Source organism: Cygnus olor, chromosome 3 (genome assembly GCF_009769625.2).
Source record: "Cygnus olor isolate bCygOlo1 chromosome 3, bCygOlo1.pri.v2, whole genome shotgun sequence".
NCBI classification, from domain to species: domain Eukaryota; kingdom Metazoa; phylum Chordata; class Aves; order Anseriformes; family Anatidae; genus Cygnus; species Cygnus olor.
The window spans coordinates 44,407,441-44,429,045 of NC_049171.1; the positions used below are offsets into that span (position 1 = coordinate 44,407,441).

At 33.8% G+C, this 21,605-nt stretch overlaps 1 protein-coding gene across 2 annotated transcripts in view; it reads right to left on the bottom strand.

Annotated features, from left to right (window-relative positions):
* ASCC3 (activating signal cointegrator 1 complex subunit 3) overlaps positions 1 to 21,605 on the bottom strand; it is a 281,426-nt gene that overhangs the window by 50,238 nt on the left and 209,583 nt on the right. For both annotated transcript variants that reach the window (XM_040551468.1, XM_040551467.1), the window contains exons 26-34: positions 21,308 to 21,393; positions 19,611 to 19,777; positions 19,274 to 19,419; positions 19,046 to 19,166; positions 16,863 to 17,005; positions 6,612 to 6,749; positions 6,390 to 6,510; positions 2,828 to 2,960; positions 27 to 152 (exon numbers count right to left, since the gene is read on the bottom strand). In XM_040551468.1, the coding sequence (XP_040407402.1) occupies positions 27 to 152; positions 2,828 to 2,960; positions 6,390 to 6,510; positions 6,612 to 6,749; positions 16,863 to 17,005; positions 19,046 to 19,166; positions 19,274 to 19,419; positions 19,611 to 19,777; positions 21,308 to 21,393 (1,181 nt within the window). The remainder of the gene's footprint in view (positions 1 to 26; positions 153 to 2,827; positions 2,961 to 6,389; positions 6,511 to 6,611; positions 6,750 to 16,862; positions 17,006 to 19,045; positions 19,167 to 19,273; positions 19,420 to 19,610; positions 19,778 to 21,307; positions 21,394 to 21,605) is intronic.

Below are 21,605 nucleotides of genomic sequence, written 5' to 3' on the forward strand. Positions count from 1 at the left end.
AAATTGCTTTTGTATTTTATACTCACGTTGGGTTCATTATAAGTCGACGGAAGAAGTAAGTCCAGGTGATATAATCCATTGCATCCTGCTTAGAAGTAATGGTTCCAGCAGCAATTTCAGCATTCAAGTGGTCAGCCAGCACATCTAACAAGCTGAAGAACAGGAAACAAGAGGACTTTGCTGACTTTACAATCACAAAGACAGGTAATATATTTTGTAGAATTGTGTATTAAATGGTTTATTACTTTTAATCTGAAAATATTATATATTTATTTTCCGGTAAAAGAGAAGAGGGGAAGAAGAGGGGATGTAATTGCAAGGTCAGTCATCTTCTTTACATGGTATTGGTATGAAGCTCAAATTATTTTTTGATTGGACCAAGAATGCACACGTTTAAGTCATTTATGGAATGTATTCAGATGGAGCTACTAAGTGGTAACTTCTGAATACTGTATGTTGACCATATGATCATGCTGGTTTAATCCAATAGAGAATCATATGGAAAGACAAACAGGAAATGAAACAGTGGCAATAGCTTAGCTAATACTTGACAAATACTTGAGGGGCTATTAAAATTACATCAAAACTGCTTCCCCCAGATTTTTCCTCATCTTCATCCAATATAGGGAGAAAAAAAAAAAAAAGCTACTTTTACCCACAAAGGTCTAAACTCTGAAACACAGAAGAACAAAAGCAGTGTAAAATGATTTTTACAGACTAAAATACTGTTTAGTTTCACTAATGGAACAAAGACTTCCACTTGGCTACCTAATGACATCATGCCTAGCTGCAGTTCAGTCAGGGAATGGCAAATATCCTTAAAGATTAGCCTAATTTTTCCTGTATCATAATCCTTTTACTTTTCCTATTTTTCCCTTATTGATAAAAGTAAACAATAATTTGGTATGAGTAACTGTTATACTGCTCTATACCACTGGTTGCAGAGTTCTGAAGGCAAAGAAGCAGCTGTTCTACCTAGACTGTCCAACAGAAATTGGATTGATTATTCAATAGCTATTACTGAATTATTATTATTTATTATTCCATAACAAAAATCGCTTTCTCTTTTGCTTCTAATGTGCCATGTTTCAGACCCATGATCGGTGAGAGCACAAGGCCTGTCTGTCATTTGAGTTGTGCACTCAAGTCTAATGCATAGACAATCCTTTTTTAGAAAAATCTGTAATTAAAAAAATCTGAGGTTTAATTTTAAAAATTGGAAGTACTACACAAAGCTGATAAATCTGCTCTTTGGTAGAACAAGATGAGAAAGCATTCTAAAAATAAAATTCCTACAAAAGAACCCAAATTTCTCTTTGAAGCTATGAAGGCTCTTACTTCAAATATCTTTGATGATCATAAAAGACCACAACAACTCTAAATTAATCAGATCACAACCTACAAAGAACTTATCAAGATCACCATTAACATGTGAATCTTCATGTGAAAGTTCATCAAATATTTTTTGTTTATAGTGAAAGATGGAATATATTAAACTGTTGATATAAATAAATAGATACACAAAATGAGTTACTAGAAACATGCAATATTTATAGTATTAAAAATGGGAACAAGTTGTGATTAGTACTGTGATACTGAAGATATAATTTCTTTATCTAGAAACAATGGATTTCCTAGTTCATGTTTCCTTCCTGGCGTGGCGCACCAGGCACGAACCTACGGACAACACTATCAGTCTAGATATATCACCAGCATTTTAATCATGCTGCCCTTTTGACTTACTAGCTATCATTTCAAAGATGTTCAACACCTTAGACTTTTGTACTAAGTGCAATTATATGTTAAAAAAAAAAGAAAAATAAGAAGCGTGGCTTCCTAAGAAAATGAAATAATGCGTTGCCACAGTCTTTGTAAAAAAAAAAAACAAAAAAAAAAAAAACAAAAAACCTGTATTAGTCTGCCTATGCAGCCCTGAAACTAACCTTCAAATACACCAGTCCATTTCAACTACTTTTCACAGGTGGATAGCACTCTCAAGTTCCTGCAAATTTCCTGACCGCTCAGAGGTCCAATTAGTCTTCATGTAGAGCGACACAGTTTCTATAGGAGAACAATGCTGTGAATTCTTCATTACTCAGAAAAGCTTTCATTAATGCTTATGCTTTATTAGATATCTGAGAATTCCTCCATGCATATATAGTAGACTGAGGTAATTGATTTTGCTTCTTGTTGAACAACTATTATAAATATCAAAAACAAGGCACAAGTTACATTATGCTGGACAGAAAACTCTGTATCAACTAAGTTCAGAGAGAGTGCAGAAAGGTGGTGTTTCTATTTCTTCTGACAACAATCTTGCAGTTTTGAAGTGAAAGATGGTTTGAATGGGTATTAGTAATCACTTATACCAGTCAGATTTCTTTTTGAACTAGTGAGATTTTAAAGAATGTGAAATATCCACAATAGTTCAAGTTTTCTAGCTAAAAAGTGCTAGAAACTCTCATTTTTTTTTCCCTATTAGGAATTTGTCATAGAATTTCAGAGAGGGTTGTGAATATCACATACAGTTGCCCTACACACTTGCCTAGAAGAACAGTTTGTGCTCTCATTCCAGTGTCTGATACAATCAAAAGCAGAGAAGCGTTTGTAAAATTATTTGGCAACGGACTGAAGAGCTCAACAGTGCTTCAAGACTCATGGAAGAAAGAATTTTTCTGGATAGACAACTTTTAAAAAAAATGAATTTCCTCTAGGACTTCAATATTTAGGATATACTCCGCACAGGAATTTTGTTTCACTTTTCTGTATCCCTCATTTGTAGTATTGTTGATAGTTTGATTAGCTTTTCAGATTGCTTTTACTTTACCTGGATTCCACTGGGAAAGGTTCATAAAGGAATTTTTTGTAGAAGTCTTTCTTAATATCGTGAACTAGAATTACAGCTTTGCCTTGGTCATCAAACTGTGGTCTGCCTGCACGTCCCATCATCTGAAGTACATCTGCCAAAGAGACAATAATGCATAAAATAAATGCATTAAAAAAAAAAGTATTTATTTCTATGTAATGTGTAATAGTTTTTTTTTTTTTTTTTAATATTTCTTTGGCCTCATATGCCCTATTGATTTTTGACTTTTTTTTTCCTATCTCAGGAAAATTTATGATGAACTTATTTGTGGCGGAGACTATCATCTGCATACTTGAAGACCACCCACTGCAATAGTAACCAAGCCTACACCTAATATAAATATATAAATTCCCCCTTCTCTCCCTCCATTCGGCATGCATCTCTTGTTTGTTATGAAATTAAAGATGATAGTGAGTAAAAGAACTCACGAAGCCTACAGGGGTAACTGTATATCACTTCCTAATCTTCAGGTACTTGACTTCACAATAATAGGTGTTCCTTGCATAAGACTCTCCTATATATATTTTCCTAGCTTTTTAATAATTTAGAGGGGAAAAAAAAGGTAAAGGTAATTATAATTACTAAGAGCTATGATCTTTGCCATTCAAACTTCAAGACAAGTGCTATTTGCTACTAGCACTGGAGTAGAGAAGGTTTCATATATGTTTTCCTTATATCAGATCATGATATACAAATTTAAAAGCAGATAAAGCTCACATCTACTATACCTATACATTATTACTTGCAAATACAAGTTAGTCAGTGATTTCTAGAAACACTGAAAATACAAGTTTGTACAGAACATGCTCAACTTGCTACCTGACAACCAAGATATGTACACTTATCATCTATCTGTTTGTCTTCTCATAATCTGAGAAGCGCATCAGTATAGGTTGTTCTTTGTCTCTCCCATCTGAGATCTGACTCCTTTTTGGTGCCTCCAGCACCTATTTAAGTTTGAAGAAACAAATGATATTAGTTCAAAAGCAAGTTTTAAATATTTATTTTTGAAACTTTTTATTTATTTGTTTATTTTTGTATTCTCTGAGTTCTATCATACCTACAGAGTATGTGGTTTGCAGTACCTGGCATTTTGAAAAATGGTTTCTTTGGCCTCAGAAGCAAAGAAAGCTTTTTGGCCCAATGGTCAGCAGGGTATTATTGTTAAGGAAGGCCAAGACAGAATGTTTAGAATGTGATACAGCAATGGACAATGATAAGAGAAACAGTTCAGTGACAATAAACAGAAGTTTTCAGTAACATACTTGTGTACACACGAGCTACATAAACACCAGTGTTTTTTATCAGTTTATTCATTTTGCTAATTTAGGATTGACGTGAAATGTAAAATGAAATTAGTTTGAAAATGATAGGTGTGTATACAGGGGGGTGATGAAACATTATCTTGCTATTCTAATATGGTGATTTAAATTGTACATAATAACATATAGGAAAGGGATTTACTATGGATATGATTTTTGCCAAATATTCTGCTAAATAATTATCCAAAACCAGTATTTTCTCTACTGACTATATGCTGCTTGGATGCTTTTAATCACTTAACTAAACTCCTGATATGTTAAATGTGATCCAACTGGATGAGTAAACGTCTGGTCACTGAGAGAAAGGCCTGCCCAGAACCTCCGATTTCACTGAAAGAAGCATTTTTACTTATTTCAAAATTACTGAATGCTCCACAATGATTCATTCTGCCCTCAGCTGCTTACTTGGAGCCAAATGCATCCCTGGCACACAAAAGTAACTTCTGCAGGGAAAAAGCAAGTTATACCATGACGGAATAGTGAAGGCAGCATTAAAGACAGTATTGTGAAAATTTGGAAATATTTCCAAAAGAAACACATTAAATTTTCACTTAATTGCTGCTGAAGAATTGTATTACCTATCCACAGAACTTCCAGAAACATGAATATTCTCTAGAAAGTTAAAAATATTCTAAATAAACCATACTACATTTCTTCATAAAATAAGGAATCTGCATTTTCTGTTGCAGTGCAGAGAACGAAACCTAAATCATAGATGGTAGTATTCCCCTCTATTCACACCCCCAGGAAGTCTTATTTAAAATTCAAGAACCAAACAACCCTTAATATCCAAGACACCTGAATTCAAAAAGGCAATAAAGAGTATAAGCTTCTCCTAACGCCTTTGTGAGTACTTGTACTATGGATTTCTAAAATAGCATAGTAAGGCCTCAATGTTTATTGAGTTTCTGATTTCTTTTGAATATATTATTTACCCTATTACTTCTTTCTGACAGTCCCACAGATTCAACATAAAATCTAAAATATCAGCTGGTTTCTTTCCTCATCACTCTTCCCCGTTCACTAATAAAGTCAGTAGTCACTGTTCTTCCAGTTGGGACGAGCAAAATGCTACTTCTCTGCAGTGACTGTTTATACTAGGTTTATACTAGCCGGTCTGTCACAAAATGCAAGTGTGTATGGCAAAGCTCCCGGGTCATACCAGAATCTTTGAACAAGAGAGCTGGTCTGGAAATTGATCCCAAATTTCCAGCAGAGCACTAACCACTAAATTAACCTCCATGATGGGTTACTTGGAGAAATAACCCCTGTATTATTTTCAGTTTGAGCTTTTCTCAATAGTAAGTTTCTCTTACTATAAAAAGACAGTGCGTGGCTTAAAGGATGCAAGATCTCTATTTACATTACAAATTACATTTATTTGTCCTTAGATGTATACATCTCTGGCATACTGCAGGATCATTTAATAATAAACTTCCTCTTGTGAAAATAGAAAGAGAAAACAGACCAGGAAACCTGGAATAAATTTAGCTTGTCCTCATTCTTCAAGCTTAGTACCCATCCAGACAGATATTCTCCCTGCCTAAACTTTGAAAGAAGTTCTTCCATGGTTCACTTTCTTAAGCTCATTGGAAGAACTACAGAGCAGTTTAAGAAAAGTAGAAATTACTGGAGGTAGGAAGCAATAAAAGTCTATGTCAAACCAGAAATTCAAATATTTTATTAAGCTGATTATTTTTGAAATAACACTTATTTGAAGTCTCTCTTATATCACTAAAGATGCTATACTAGTTCGAGTTTTTGTTTACTGTCAAGTGATGACATATACATTTTATGCTCTCATATATGTGTGATACAACTTTTGCACTTCAAACCACTAAAATCTGTTTCTATTTAAAAAAAGGTTTCAAAAAATTGTGTGAAAGATTCCTTTTGTCCAAATTACTAGGAAGATAAATGACTTCATATTGTACCTTTAATTGCCTAACATCTACTTTGAGCAATGTGCATTAAAGGAACTTAGAAAAAAAAAAGATTTACAAAACTGAAACATTTTTAAATCACGTAAAATCTTAAGAGTTCTCCTACAACTTGCATTAAACAAAGAAACCCTTCTCAGCGATCCTAGCTTCTACCTAATTTAGGTATTCTCATTGGTTAGTTACAAAATAATTCAGATCATTTGCATATGTTTGAAATATATTTCAGCATATGAGTATTTCCATAATTTATTTGAGTACCTGTAATGGGATAATCCACGTAACGCCTTGTTTTTCCATCATAGTATTCTGTTCCTTTAACAATTACTAAATGAGCTGGAAAATTTACACCCCAAGCTAATGTGCTTGTGGCAATAAGAACCTAAAACAGAAAGAAAGATTAATGAGGTACACGTAACAAAAAGCCAACTTTTAAAATTCCATGTAAAACACATTACGGCTGGATTCAAAGAACAAATGTACCTGGATTTTGCAGTTCACAAACAATTCTTCCACAGTTTTCCTGTCTCTCTCATGCAGACCCGCATGGTGCATGCCTATTCCAAAAGCAAGTGTCAGCTTCAGGTTTGAGTCTCTAACTGTCACTATAATGTCATTCATCTGTAACAGAGTAAATAGTTACATATTTTAAAACAGATTACTCAGAATTTTTTAAACTTTTAGGGTTGTTATTTCATTTTTTATATCAAGGATAATTTGCTCAACTGTTCACACAGGAAAACAGGGTCTTCATTCTTTGAAAAGTCTGCTTTCACTCTAAAAAATCAAATACTATATTAAGGGTGGGGGGAATACAAAACTACATGACTATATAGACACACTAAGTAGCATAGATAAGGAAATGAAAATGCTGAAAATATCTTGACAGTGCTGGCAAATGCTGTGTATTCTGCTCTGTGTTAGTTTAATGCAATTCCTCGTATCAAAAGGGTTAGACCTGGTATAAAAATATAGCAAATCCCTGCAACCAGTAACAAAACAGTCATGAAAAATAAATTTGACTCACCAATGCCTATGAAAAGATAGACACAGTTCTACAATCTGATAATTCTGCAATTATTAACTATCAATAAAGTTTTTGATTTACATGCTGTAATCCAAATTCTTTTGATTTTTTTTTTTTGAGTTAGATTGTAATTTATAGACTCAAACCCTGTAGTGAAATCCAACATACAGTAAATGTCTCCATTTGAACTTTTTAGAAGGACTAAAAGTTAATTTTTATTACTATTACTATTCAAATCTATGACTATTTGGAATCCTTTTAACTACCCTCTACATTTCTTGCCTAAGTTTTCATGTAGTAAGTTCCATAATAAGCTCATTTATTTCTGCAGACTACCTCTGTGAAAAAGCCCCTCACTAATAATGAACAAAAGCTTTGCAACTTCTTTATCCTGCTTGGTGATTTGCTCCTCAATATTCTTTCTATCGTTGAATTCCTACGGCCATTTGTTATTATATGTGATTTTATTATAATATAGCCAGAAACTTTCAAACCTCATCTCTTATTAGTGGTTTCCTGGTGCCACCAGCAGTGGCATAATGATATTGCATACTTAAGGGCAGCATCGCTCACAGTTAACCTAGGAGGTATAGCCACGTTTAAAGAACAAAAGAGTAGTGCAAAATGAATTACTCATGATAACTGGAGAACTCAGACTGAATATTTAGTCTCATCCCAGACTGAGTACCTCGAAGTACTGGGAAATGGTATTTGTATGACTGCAATGATAACATCATTCCCACTTCGAACTCTGAGGTGTTGCACTTCTGATGCTCAAAATTGTAACTTTCTCCAAACGTTTCCAGGCTTTTATAATTCTCAGACCTTAATGTTTCTACAATTACTTATGTATCTAAACCCAACTAATATATGTCATCACTATTATCAAAAAATCCTCGGTACAAAAAATCCAGGGAGTATAATAGCCTATATTCGGGATTTTAAAAAATCCAATATAGATTTTGTAAATCAATCAATTTTTGTCAGGAAGAACAAATTATAAAGCAGTTTAAAAACTCTATTTGTTGTAGTAATATTGATTAATTGAACCAGGAATGACAGAAGTAACAGAGAACCCGATTTTCAAAAATATTATTCAAGTTTTGGCTTGGTCCAATCAATTTGAACTACCTAATGGAAGCCCCTAAACTTAATTTTCTCTCATAATGCAGCTGCCTGGATGTTCCTGGCACTATCTTATATTATGGGACATGGTAAGTTTGTTGCATAAACTAAGCTGACTTGTATAAAAGGGACGCATACAGCAGGGAAGAGTGAAAGGGACTATAAAACACTGAAAGGAAAGGAAGCAGGAAGAAAAAAGCAATGAACTGAGAAGTGAAAAGGGGATATCTGTTTAGGAAAGGGAAACAAGAAGAGGGGCAGATAAGCAGAAGAGAGAGAAAAGAACTGAATGAAAGGAGGATATGTTAAAGGATAAAGTTTATCTATCTAGATACAATCAGCAAACCTTTGATTTCTCTAGTCAACATGTAGACATGTGACTGTAGTGTAGACAACATGAATTATGACCCATCTTAAAGATTTCTTCTAAGACAAAAAAAAATAACTGGATAAAATGAGAATCAGTGCACTGCTTTCTCTACAATTATGACCATCAACTATAGTAGTAACTATAGTCATAGTATAGCAAGTAGCATATGTATATATATATGGTAAGTATAGTCGTAATAGCAACCACAGTTTACTGTGGTTTTATGAAGTGGTACTAGCACAGTGCTTAGATAGACACTAAGAAATATTAGTTTTATGTATACATTTGACATACAGGGAAGTCAGATGAAAAAGTGGAAAAAAGCACCAGGAAGCATTAGGAGAAAATAAAAAAATATAAATTCATTTACAATTTACTTAATTTCTCCCTTCAAAAATTGACAAAGGATATTAAATTGTTGAATTAGTTTTTCTTCTCCTCAGCAAGTATCATTACCTTATGATAGTCATGTCTTTCATGTGAGAGAACAAGCCAGTTCCAATGACATTTATTTAATTATTCACATGAGCAGAATTTGATATTGGGAAAATAATGAATCTAAACTCCCTTTTCCTCTAGAAAATACACCCATCAAATTAGCTGATTTGGATTGGTCTATAGCAATTAGACTGCTCCTTCAGCACATGCAGTTTTTACAGTGTTAGTTCTTTTCAGTACAGAACCTGGGCTAAACCTTTTTGTCATGTAGTGTCTAGCATATAACATCCTAAATTCTCACTGCTGGGAATTTATTCAAAGATGTTCTTCTTGCTTTTACAATCGGCAGTGGTTATTTTTTTTTTCCCTCTGACTTGTATTACAGCGGTGGCCTGTGGTGCTGTTAGCCATACCTGCAAAGCAGTGTAATTTACCACAGGAAAACTAAAGAACCCTTAGCAGGAGAGCTGGCGCATGTACTACTATCCTGTCACTTTAGCAGCAGGGAATCCTAGGCATTTTTAGCTGACCCCTTACTTTCACATAAATCAATGTAATAAACACAACTATTTTACCCATAGGCACAACCCAAGGCTTAAAATTCTCGTGAAAATTTATTTAAAAATATAACCTCCTTATGTCAATTTAGTTTTAAGAATATTATCACTTTCTATTAAGAAATGCTGACATAATTAATAGTTTGATTAACCAGAAATAGACACACCATTGCGACTAAAAATCAAGACTACAATTTCTACAGTTTTAACTTTATTACTATTTATCTTTTCTGAAAAAAACTGTGCTGTAAACTCGCAAAAGGTCAAAGATATATTTTAAGTACAGAAAGTATTTAAAAAATAACATATGGAAATATACATGGGACTGACATTAAAACAAAACAAAAGAAATTAAAAGAAAAAAAAACTAAAAAAAAAACTATTAACATTTGATTCAGGGAACCTAGTGCAAGGGGGAATTTTCCCTGGACTCTAAGACTTCCAGGACTGGGTCCACACGGAGCAGCTTTTGCTATTTTTCACATATCTCCTGATGAACAAACAAAAATCCCTCCCATGCTTTCCTCTAACATGAGGTTGATTAGGATTACACCTTTTAATTAAAAACCTATAAAAACAAACAAACGTTTACTGTAAATTATCACAAAATATTTACTATAAAAAATAGTCTATTTTGATCTTGTATATTCTAATCGCTGAACAAGCTAGATTTTTCTCAAACTAGTAAGTAGTCATTTTCTTTGTTCCTGCACATATGTAAACTGTTGAACCATTTACTTTAAGCTAATAGAACTTTTTTATATTTTAAATTTATTATACTTAAAAAGCTTTTGTAGAAAGATAGGATTCCATTTAAGTAGATACATTACCCTGTGCCTGAAATACATTCCAGTCAGAGTATAATTCAGCAAGTTGATGACAATGCTGGCTCCAAAAGAAAGGAGGAGACCAGATTGGACAAGAATGAGCTAACAGATTGTGCAGCCCAATTCTGTCCCTTTGAGTGTGATATATTGTTTCAAGATGCTAAAAACCCATACTTTCTCAAAGCATATCTGTTGTGCTGGTTTTCCCATTTTCACAGAATCCTCATTATTAGTACTCTGTACTCTTTTCAAAGCACGTCAGACTCAGACCATATGCCACTGAATAATGCTTATCAATTGTCTAAAATGCCCAATAGAAGAAAGATGTGCCAAACAAAAGAATCGTGAAAGTTATGAAGTCTTTTACAAAAATAATTACATATTTCACATCTGCTACAGATGTTAAGTGAAATAAAAACATCTCCTTGTTAAAACTAAATGTTAATTTTTTATGACACACTTTTGTGTCATAAAAACAACATCTTGTAGAAGGAAGTTGAACTTCTATAATGAGTGTAACACTTAGAAATCATACTTCAGTACCTTCTTGATCTTTAAAGACAAGAAAAAAAGTCATCTAAAAAAATTAAAATTTGACTTGCCTTCATACTCCAGAACTCTCCCACACAAAATAAAATGCTCAGAACACCTCAGATAAGATTATTTAAAAAATACTTTACAAAATTCTTTAAACAATTGAGATATATTATTAAAGCCTATATACTTGACACTAACAATCTCATTTAAAAGCCAGCAAGATACCTAATCATAACACAGACCAGATTCTTCTATTCCACTTTTATAGCACTGCATTACTTCAGAACAATAACATTGAGATAATAGGTTATTTGATTTAAAGGTTAGAGAAGGAAGACTCATCTTTCATCTTTCCAACAATTCTTTTTTTTCCCTCCAGCAATACAAAACACAACTTTATGGTAAAATTTAAGTCACTTTCAGACATAAGTCTATGCATATTTCCACATACTGTAGAAACATACACACAAACACACACACAATTAATGCACATATGATTATACAAACACTCACATCTCTACAATCTTGAGATCAGTATGAGCCTGATTCATTCTTTCATAGTCAATGAACGCCCTTCATCCAAGTGTCCTTGCATTCAATGGGAGCTGGATATTGCCCGGTATGGATGCTATTGAATATTACAGTAGGTATGTTTGTGCTAAAGGATTTTAGTTATTTCTAGAGGTCTCATAAAGAACAGTCTTAACAAGATGCAGATGGTAAAATGATGCACACAGCAGAATGCAGAAATCACTGTGGTTAAAGTTAAAACTGTATACATGGGTACATTTCTGATATTTGCAGTGTAAGAGAAGAAAAAAAATCCAAGTATCTCGCCAGGAAATAAATTTCTTTAAAAACAAACAAACAAGAAAACACTTTGCTTGTTTGCTGGTGAAAACTGCATTCTATCCTCAAACAATAAACAATAAATACTACTTTGTACTTCTGTTTTAGGTAAAATACAAAAAAAAAAAAGTAAAAACATCAGAGAAAAATAAATACATTGAAAACTTGATTCTAATACATTCTGCTGTACAAAGATTGCAACATCTACCACCACCACAAATATAGATGCCATTTCTTAAAGAGAAGAGCTTGCTCCTCTTTAGTCAGCTCCTAATGCAGAGCAGTGTAGATCTTACACAAACTTACCATCACATACTGGTGGCACTGTCTTTTCTAAAAGGATAATCTAAGCTGTTGTTCCTTTTAACAAGTTAAGTAATGGGTCACGAGCTTGAACATGATAATCTTGGCTGGCAGCTCAAAATTAGAATTTAAGCTAGTAATTGAGTACTTACAAACCATCTCATGATTATACAGAAAAGCAGGGTGAACATAAAGTTTTCTTTTTTTTCATTGGCATCTGCTGGCGCACACATATTGTCGTGGTTGAACAATAAAAGAAATGAAGAATTACTCAATTTACAGGGGCAGTCTTTCTCTTTGAGACATACTGCCTATTCACATTTCTGTCATGATGCACCTGTGCCTCACAAGTAATAACTAGGACAATCTTTAAAGAGTGATGTCTTACTGAAGAGCCCTTGCTCTATCACAGACAGTCAACAAATGGCAAGGAAGGCAGCTTCAACTGCTTCTTCACTCCTTGGTGAAAAACAAACTGTGTTGGGACTGAAAACACTAAGAGGGATAGAAAGCTGGTTTTGGAATGCGTATGGACAATCTACTTTACAAAAAAAAAAAAAGGAGAGAAAAAAAGCAACCAACCTCTAAGGCTCTAAGGTAAACATTCTTTCTTCTTCAAGAGAATGCTCACTCCAGTCCTACTTTGGGCAAACTCTGAAGTAGTCCCGGTTAAATCCCACAGAACTGATTGCTGCAGCAGGACTACCACATGTGCTATGCATAGCAATTGGCAAATGTAGGGATGAGTTTTGAAGAATCAACTACAAACCTCAGCAAGTAGAATATTTCAAAACATTTTTGTAGGTTATCTTGCTCAGACTAAACGAGATATGAGGTATGCAGGTGAACATTTCTTCATGAAAATCATGCACACAGCCTGAAACTTATTTGGATAGAATCTATTAAACAGATCAAACTATTTCTGTGCAACAACAGGTCCAGTAGAACAGGGTAAATAATCAGTACTAGAAACAACAAGCTTCCTCAAGTACTGTCCAGTCTTCTCAAGACCGACTTGTCTCAACCTTCTGAACAGCTTTCCACTTCCTGAATACTGTGGGAACATGGGTATGAGCCGGAAACTGTACATCAGATATGAAATTCAGGGACAGTATCCAGGAAGGATCATCTCCAAAACTAAATGGAGTTGCTGGTAATATATATTTTCAGCAGATGAAAGTAGATCAAAACTACTTTTCAACTATAATTCAATTGCAACTCTTACACCACTGATGAGGGAAAGAAAACCTGTGATTCCCCCACGATGCAGGTATGCTGCTGTCTGCTTTGGTGGCAATGGATGAAAGGTTGTTCCTGTATGTTATTTATACATACAGATAGATATTCCAGAAGCTTCATAGAAGTTCATGTCCTTTGAGATACAACTGATTGTAATATTGTCTGAATTTGATACTTGGAGCTGGGTGGCAGAGGTGGTGCTAGATTTGCCTGTGACCTGAGAGGACTGGGAAGAGAACTAATCTGGAGTTTTGTGAATAGGAGCCTTCACATACTGCAAATAAAAGCCTGGTTTGGAGCTACCACTGCAGGGGGAAACTTGACAAACTACAGGATCTACAAAGATGATGAGGGAAGCTAAGATGATAAACACGTACCGAAGATCTAGTATTGGCTTCTCTCCCCCATTCCAACCCCCCAACAAACCCTGAATCCCTCTGTTACCATGGCAGAAAAGTTGCCATGCTGGGTAACAGAAGAATTGCTTTCAGTGGCTGTAGGGATCTGTGTCTACCACACTACCAGTCTTCCAGATGTTATTATGGATGGCACTGCTTATAGCATTTTAAGTAGTCTTTTGAAGTCTACCCACTGGGAAGCTAACATAAACATAGAATAACATTTGGCCATTTACACGATTAAATGAAACTAACCTATGAGTTCTTGAAAGAATCTTACATCAGTTAAAATTAATATTGTACAAATAAAGATGAATGAAAAAAGTGCCAAGGCCACCCGTAAAGCTTGTAAACTTTGCGAACACCCATTCATGAAAAAAAAATCTTATTTCTCAACATATTTCACAATTAACAATTACTAATATTTTGAAAATTAAGTCATTTGTCCCTAAGTCCCCCTTAAGGAACATTGGTCATAAAGAAATGAATGTGAAAAACCGTTAGGCTTCAAAAATGGTTTAAAGACAACAAAAATTTATTTTTATCTAACTGGTCCATTTTTATCTTATATGGACTTGAGAAACACTGTGAGTATGTGAGCAAGTGTTTAGGTTGGGAACTGCCTACTGTAAAGTAGATAATCATAGTTCGAATATGAGAAAACACTTCTTTATTTTGAGGGTGACAGAGCACTGGAACAGGTTGCCCAGAAAGGCTCTTTTTCTAGAGAGATTCAAAATCTGCCTGGATGCCATCCTGTGCAACGTGCTTCAGGTGACCCTGCTTGGCAGGGAGGTTGGATCAGATGATCTCTGGAGGCTCCTTCCAACCTCGACCATTCTGTGAATTTTGCCTATTTCACCTAATCCAAGCTTGACTTTAATATAAACTGAAGTTAGAATATTTAAATAAAAAATACTATGGATAAAGAAGTAAGCAGTACATGCACTAGGTATGTAGCACTACTGTAACTTTGTCCCTTGCTTTAATGTCAAATGAAACTCAGGTTAATCTTGCTCATTTAAAACACAAATCTACAAACTGGTCCCCTGATTACCTAAAGAAGTGTCCACCTGAACTTGTAGGTACTTCAGACACAATTGTGCTATACATAATAGTGGTCAGATATAACAATTGTGGACGTAATCCTCAGTCTTTTATATTTACACAATCAGAAATGAGTAACTTGGTAAGTATCTTTGTTATGCGCCAAACATTCAGATTACTAATTCAAATATAAATCATATGCTAATGTTATCAGATTAATAAATGCAAAGTCTGTCTGTCCTTGTCATCTTGTCTTTCAAAATCTTCAGAGGTATATTCTGAAACAGACAAAAATACCTAGGCTCTCACAGGGTCAATGATCAGAAGACCCAAATTCAAAGATTCTTAACAGAAAACATTTCTCTAGCAAGTCTCTAATTCTTAAATGAAGAAGCTTCAGCTACTGTTCTTTTCAGGACAGTAAGGGCTCATATGACATGTGCAAGCTATTCAGATTAATGCAAGTCATTTAGAGCAAGCTGCATGTTGCATATTCTAATTGTAGATGAGATTACTACAGTAAACTAGTGTAAGTTACTAGAGAACTCTACTAGGCAATTTTTATATGAATTGTTTCTGTTATGCTCAAGAAAACAAGTTAAATGGAGGTTGCACACTTAGGGAAGCAGCATAAGATTAAGATATGTTTCAGTACTAGCAGTTTGTCAGCCAAGACATCCATTTGCTCTTGTAAAATCCGCCCAAGAGGGAGGATACAAATGTTATGCTATATCTCATAGAAAAATCTCACTTTTTTTTTTTTTCCTCAAAGAGCAAACAAAGTCAAGCATTCTTCTCATCTAGAAATCTATAGTTTTTGGCATGTAATTTTTGGTATACATATATACATTTCATGTAACTGTTAAATACAAGGTTTTGACCTTATGTTTATTAGCCATGCATTTTGCTGTATCTTGGCCCCATATTATCACAAATTCCTGTGCAGAAGGTCTACAACCATTAGAGAAAGCTAATTTCCAAAATCTAGGAAATCTGAACAATAATTAGAATTGTTTTGAAGCAATGATGTACTATAATCAGTACCATTAGTCCAGAAGTAAATAAATAGTTCTGTATTCAGAGCAGGTGCAGAAAAAAGTACAATAAATAAAATCTAGTATACATTTTGCCGAATACAGATAAAACAGAATATTGAATGGTTGTTTATTATTTGATTTGTTTTTTCCAATAAATGAAAGAAGGATTGTTTGGAGAAACAATACAAGAAAATGTAATTAAAGATTATATTGCATAAAAAAGAAAAAGAATTTAAATCCTAGCTCCTGCATTACTTAACATCTGAGTGTTTGAATTTGTAATGTTAACATTCTTATAATAAAGATAATGGCAGAAGCTATCTTACATTTTTATAGCATTAATTTATTTCACTGATACCATTCCTAAGTGGTTGGTTCTACAGCATTTGTACATGTGTGTATGTACATATCTATATATACATGTATACATATATATGAATGTAGATGATAGATATATGTATATATGTACATACATATATACAATATATATATTTATATACAGTAGCACAGACAGAGTTATCTTATGAGAAGGATGATTTTGCTCCTAGAACACTGAAATAGATTTGGTTTAAATTTCAGCTCAACAGCTACACGCCACCGACTTCCGGCTGTAAACTATAGAGAACAGTAGTCTTCTTTCCTTCATTCTTTGTCTTATCTTTTTATCAAAGACTTCTACCATGTGATATATGCTATCTGGGATGATGGAAATACCATTAATAACAGATATGCATGAAAAATAAAAGAAATCGCTTTCTAAAGATTAGATCTTGAAAAGATGCTTATATAGTCTTAATGCTATATAAGCTTACTACTCAATATTTAACACTAGTTTTAATACATTTTTGAAATTTAGCATATGAATAGCTGTTTCAAGATCTACCCCCAAATCACTCTTTGTTTTTTAATGTATTGTATTTTCAAATAGACATAAATAAAATAGAAGCAAATTAAAAATAATTCAGGTAAAATTATTCTACCTCTCTTTCATCCATCTTCAGCCATTGTTTGGGATCATCCTCAGTAGCTAGGAAAGCAATCAGATCTAAGGCAGTAAGCCTTGTCTGACGTCTGGATGACACGAAAATAAGAACAGGCTTGGCTGGAGAATGGCTCCGGATAGCTGTTGAGAAAAACGAAACTTTAGGACTGGGACCTTTAGTGACAAAAAAAACAGAATTTCTCTTTGTAATACCTACACAGCTGATACACTTCTCTGCAGCTGATATACAGCTGAAGGTATCCACTCTGTTCTGACAGACAGATACAAGTGAGATCAGCTCATACCATCTCTGAATCAAAAATCATGTAACTGCTTAGCTGAATCTGAGCTAATTTGCCCTGCTATTTCAGTGATCATTGTAATCTAAAGATTTAAAAGAAGAAAATAGAAAAAAAAAAAAACGGAAAAAAAAAGGAAAAAAGAAAACAAAACAAAAAACAGAAGCTTGACAAACTTCCTAGACTTTAAAGCTTGTGTATTTCTCTATCTCAACCTAATAAGTATGTTATGTTTTCTAACCTATTAGGATATGTTTTCTCAGGCTAAGTGCCATTGAGGCCCGAAACTTGCTTTTTCTGCCTGATCCTGTGCACAGACCGCATAAATTCATGTCTGCATGCAAAATATCACTTCAATCTACCAAAAAAAAGGTGTAAATGGCAGAGAGTGACCTTTGAATAGCTGCTGTGAAAGGTGGGCATAATGGTACAAAGGAACTTTGTTTCCGCTGTTTACTTATCAGTTTGATATATTTGAACCAATTATGTTTTTGAACTTCCTACAAAAACATTTTCTTGCTCTGTCCATGTTTGAAAAATTTCAGGTTGCAGAATTTTTTTTTTTAATGATCTCAGGAATAAGAATTGCAATGGAAATGTTAAAACAATCTTGACTACATCAGGTCAAACAAGTGAGGAAAAAGCCCTCAAATCATGTCTACAGTTTTTTTTTTTTTTAACATCAACAAGCACTAGAACTATAAACAGTACTAGAAGTATGAAAAGTTGTATGTACTTTGGATACACTTTCTCAGTCTGTTATACAAAATCAGTTTCTGTTTTCTCATGTAATCCTTATTCTACCAATTAATTTTATGCATTGTTAATTTCTGAGAACCATTTCATATCCACTATCACATATTATTCCCAGATCATGGATACTACCCTGAATGAGCTCCTGCATATACACACACCATACAGTTGTGAAATTATTGAAATAGGATCATTCATGTGTATTTATACCTTACAACTATATATGCCAATACATCTATATATTTTCAAACCCCAGCATCTAATGAATTTCTGTTGCTTCTGGAACAGGTGTGGCATAACAGCCCAGGACAGATTTATTGTTCATTAGTGTTTTTGTACAATGCTCTTGTGGAGGTGTAAATAATCTGAGCTGTCAAGATTGGTCTCTAGTCCACAATCAATACTTTGCTTCTGTCATAAGGATAATTAAAGCAGCTAAAAAGTCACCTCGCAAATGTCACCTCACAATCAACAGCAGTTCACATCACAAAATTTATACCGGAGGTTATTTTTAATTGATATAATAAATATTCCTTATGTAACCCAAACAAAACATGTTCCAATAAAATATTAGAGTTTTTCTTAAATCTATCCTGCATGCCAGTTTTGTTGAGAATAAAAAATTGAAAACAGAAGCATATCTGGATGCACTACAAATTTTGAATTTTACGGCTATTGCTTTGAAACTAGAATTACGTGAGGTTAGTCTGACTTACAACTTCTGTTCACAATTTTTTAATGCTTACATTCAGCGGTACATATGAAAATACCTCAGCAGATTAATAATATGAATGGTTTTATTACTTTCTAAATTTCAAATATTTTTACACAAATGTTTCTTTATGGTGTCAAACACTAAAAGAAAACACATTTTATTTCCCCTTCATTAGCACTAATTTTATTCTTCTGTTCTAAATACACTACATTCCCCTGGTATATGTTGCATTTGCAGCACACTTTATGTTTCAGACAAATAGCTTTGGGTCATTAGCAGAAGCAGATTCTCCCTATACATGCCAAGAGTACATACAGTAACACATGTTGTAAATGTGCTGCAAATGTTCTGTGTAAAGTGCTCAGAGACTATTTCTGTTACATAAAGAAGTAAAAGGTCTGGGAGCTTGCTTACCCTGGAATGCAGGTTTGTTCATGCTAGCCATGCGAGGACAGTAATGTTGGCCAGGGAAGCCCTGAATGTGTACCTCCAGAGGAACTGGACGTACTGAAGGTCGGAAGTTGAACAGACCCATCTAAAAGAAAACATTTTTACAAGTTTAATCTTGAATTACCTTCTAAATTGCTATTTTGCTTTTCTGCAGCACAAATACATATCCATCTTCTGAAACGTTTTTCATACCTGATTAATATTTAGCCAGTCGGCAAGATCCCTGGCATTTGCTAATGCAGTGGATAAGCCAACTACTCTTACAGGCTTCTCTGTGTGAGATGAGATGAAGTTTGTTCGAGACACAATGACTTCCAGTACTGGGCCTCTCTCATCCCCTGGTAAATGTGAAATCCATTGAAAAACAGAGAAAAATAAAAAGTTCAGGTGTAAAAATAGTATTTTCAGGTCATAAGTACAAGCACAGTTTCAGGTCAAAAGTATTTTCAGATCCTAAGTACAAGCACCGTTCTTCAAATTTAGCTACAATTCTGATTACAAAAAAAAAAAGAAAAAAAACCATGCTCACCTAGCAGATGGATTTCGTCTATGATAAGAATGGAAACTTTCTGAACATAGCTTCTGTTCTGCCAGCTTCTGCTGACACCATCCCACTTTTCTGGGGTAGTAACAATCAGGTCAGCTTGGGCAATAGCTCTCATATCAGGAGTCACATCTCCTGTCAACTCCACAACCCTGTAATCAAGATAGGTGTTTTATCAGACTACATAAAACTGTCTTTTCGATGCTTTAGAACACCTTAATGTTCAAACATTAACTCTTAAACTTAAACTCTTAAACGAGAGAAGAAACAAAATTAAACAAAGTTAGTTTACTGTTTCTGGTCAGGATTCTAACAGGATTTTCAAAGCTGTTTTTAGTTAACAAACCTGTCTCTGTTTTTCTAGCAAATACCACGTTAATACCGAATACCATTCCTTTGCAATACTATATAAAAGGAAGAAGGTGAATATGAGTCCAAAACCATCCATGACTCCTTTTTCAAAATGAAGATCATACAGGAATATTAGTATGATATAATGTGAATGATAACATCCTGTTATAGCCAGCATAAAAGTTTTCTAAGGCAACTAAGTTGCTGCTTGCTGTTCCATATAGGTCTTTGGTTTGAACAAGTCTGGATTATAGCATATCTGCATTTGTTGGTAAAGTTCCATTAAGAGTAGAACTGAAATTATCTTGGAGCCATTTCTGGGAAAGATTAGCCAAGTTTTTCTAACTGTTTACCTTATAATCCTTTCAATTTCCACAAACACTGAGATGATCCATCATTTTAGACTGAATACAATGGATTTTTGACATTTTTACGATACACCTAATAAAAATTCATCAAAGTAATGTGTATCTTCTATTCAACATTTAAGTCACAAATATTGGAGTCAGTCTCAAAAAGAAAATATTACCTGAAAATATTTTAAAATGATGAGGTAAATAATTTATCCTCACACACCATTAAAACAACAACAACAACAATAAAATAAAAAAGAGATATTGCCAGTTAACAAGTCACTGCTATGTTAATAGCAGAAATCTCAATGGTAATTTTGTGTACACAGGGTAGTACACCCTTTTATTAAAATCTCTGGTGTGCTCTAAGCTTTAACTTACAAAAAAGCTATGTATAGGTGAGTGGAAGGTGAGTGCATCCTATGGATACAATTTTTAACTCACAAAACTATAACTTTAGAAAGCATCAACATGACTGATACACATTATATGTCAGAAAGTAATGGCTAAACTCCAGCACCTGAGAAGATCAGCACGAAATTCATGAGGCCAAAGAATACAATTATATTCTGTATTTTATATAAGAAAGACAATACACGAATACTGGTATACAGTTCATGCAACTTCTGTGAGATCTTTCATAGCTGAGACTTCTAATAAATGTTTATTTTGAATTGCAGTTTAAATTTCCAAAGACACTGCAGACAGAAATCTGAGCTTCATATTTGTTATACTGGCAAGTAATGAGAAAGAAAATAGGTGGATATCAAAGTGTATCCCTTTTTTACTTTTGATTTTGCTTTTACTACAATGACTACTGATAGCATTTTTTTTTTTTTTTAACTTTTAGAAATTTGAAGGATAATATACAAGCAAAATCTATTTTGAAATACTCAAAAGTATTCTGTAGATTTTATTCATACTTGATGAGCTGTTCTTTTGCTTCTCATTTCTCTGATTAGGTAAGGAGAAACATACTTTTTACCAAGTTTTTCTTCAATCCTAACTTTCCAGTCCTCAATTCTCTCACGAACGAGTGCTTTTAATGGCGCAATATACACTGCCTGAAAAAAAAAAGTTACAAAATCAGATATTAAACAAGATATTTTTATTCAATTGTATTGATATGAAAAAAATATTTTATACAATATTTTATACTTATGAGATTTAACTTTCTCATTATGTGTAAAATGATTAAGGTACGAGTTCCTTAAATGACATACAACAGGATTATATTTTAAACACCTGAAACAACACCTGAAAATATTGCTTTGTT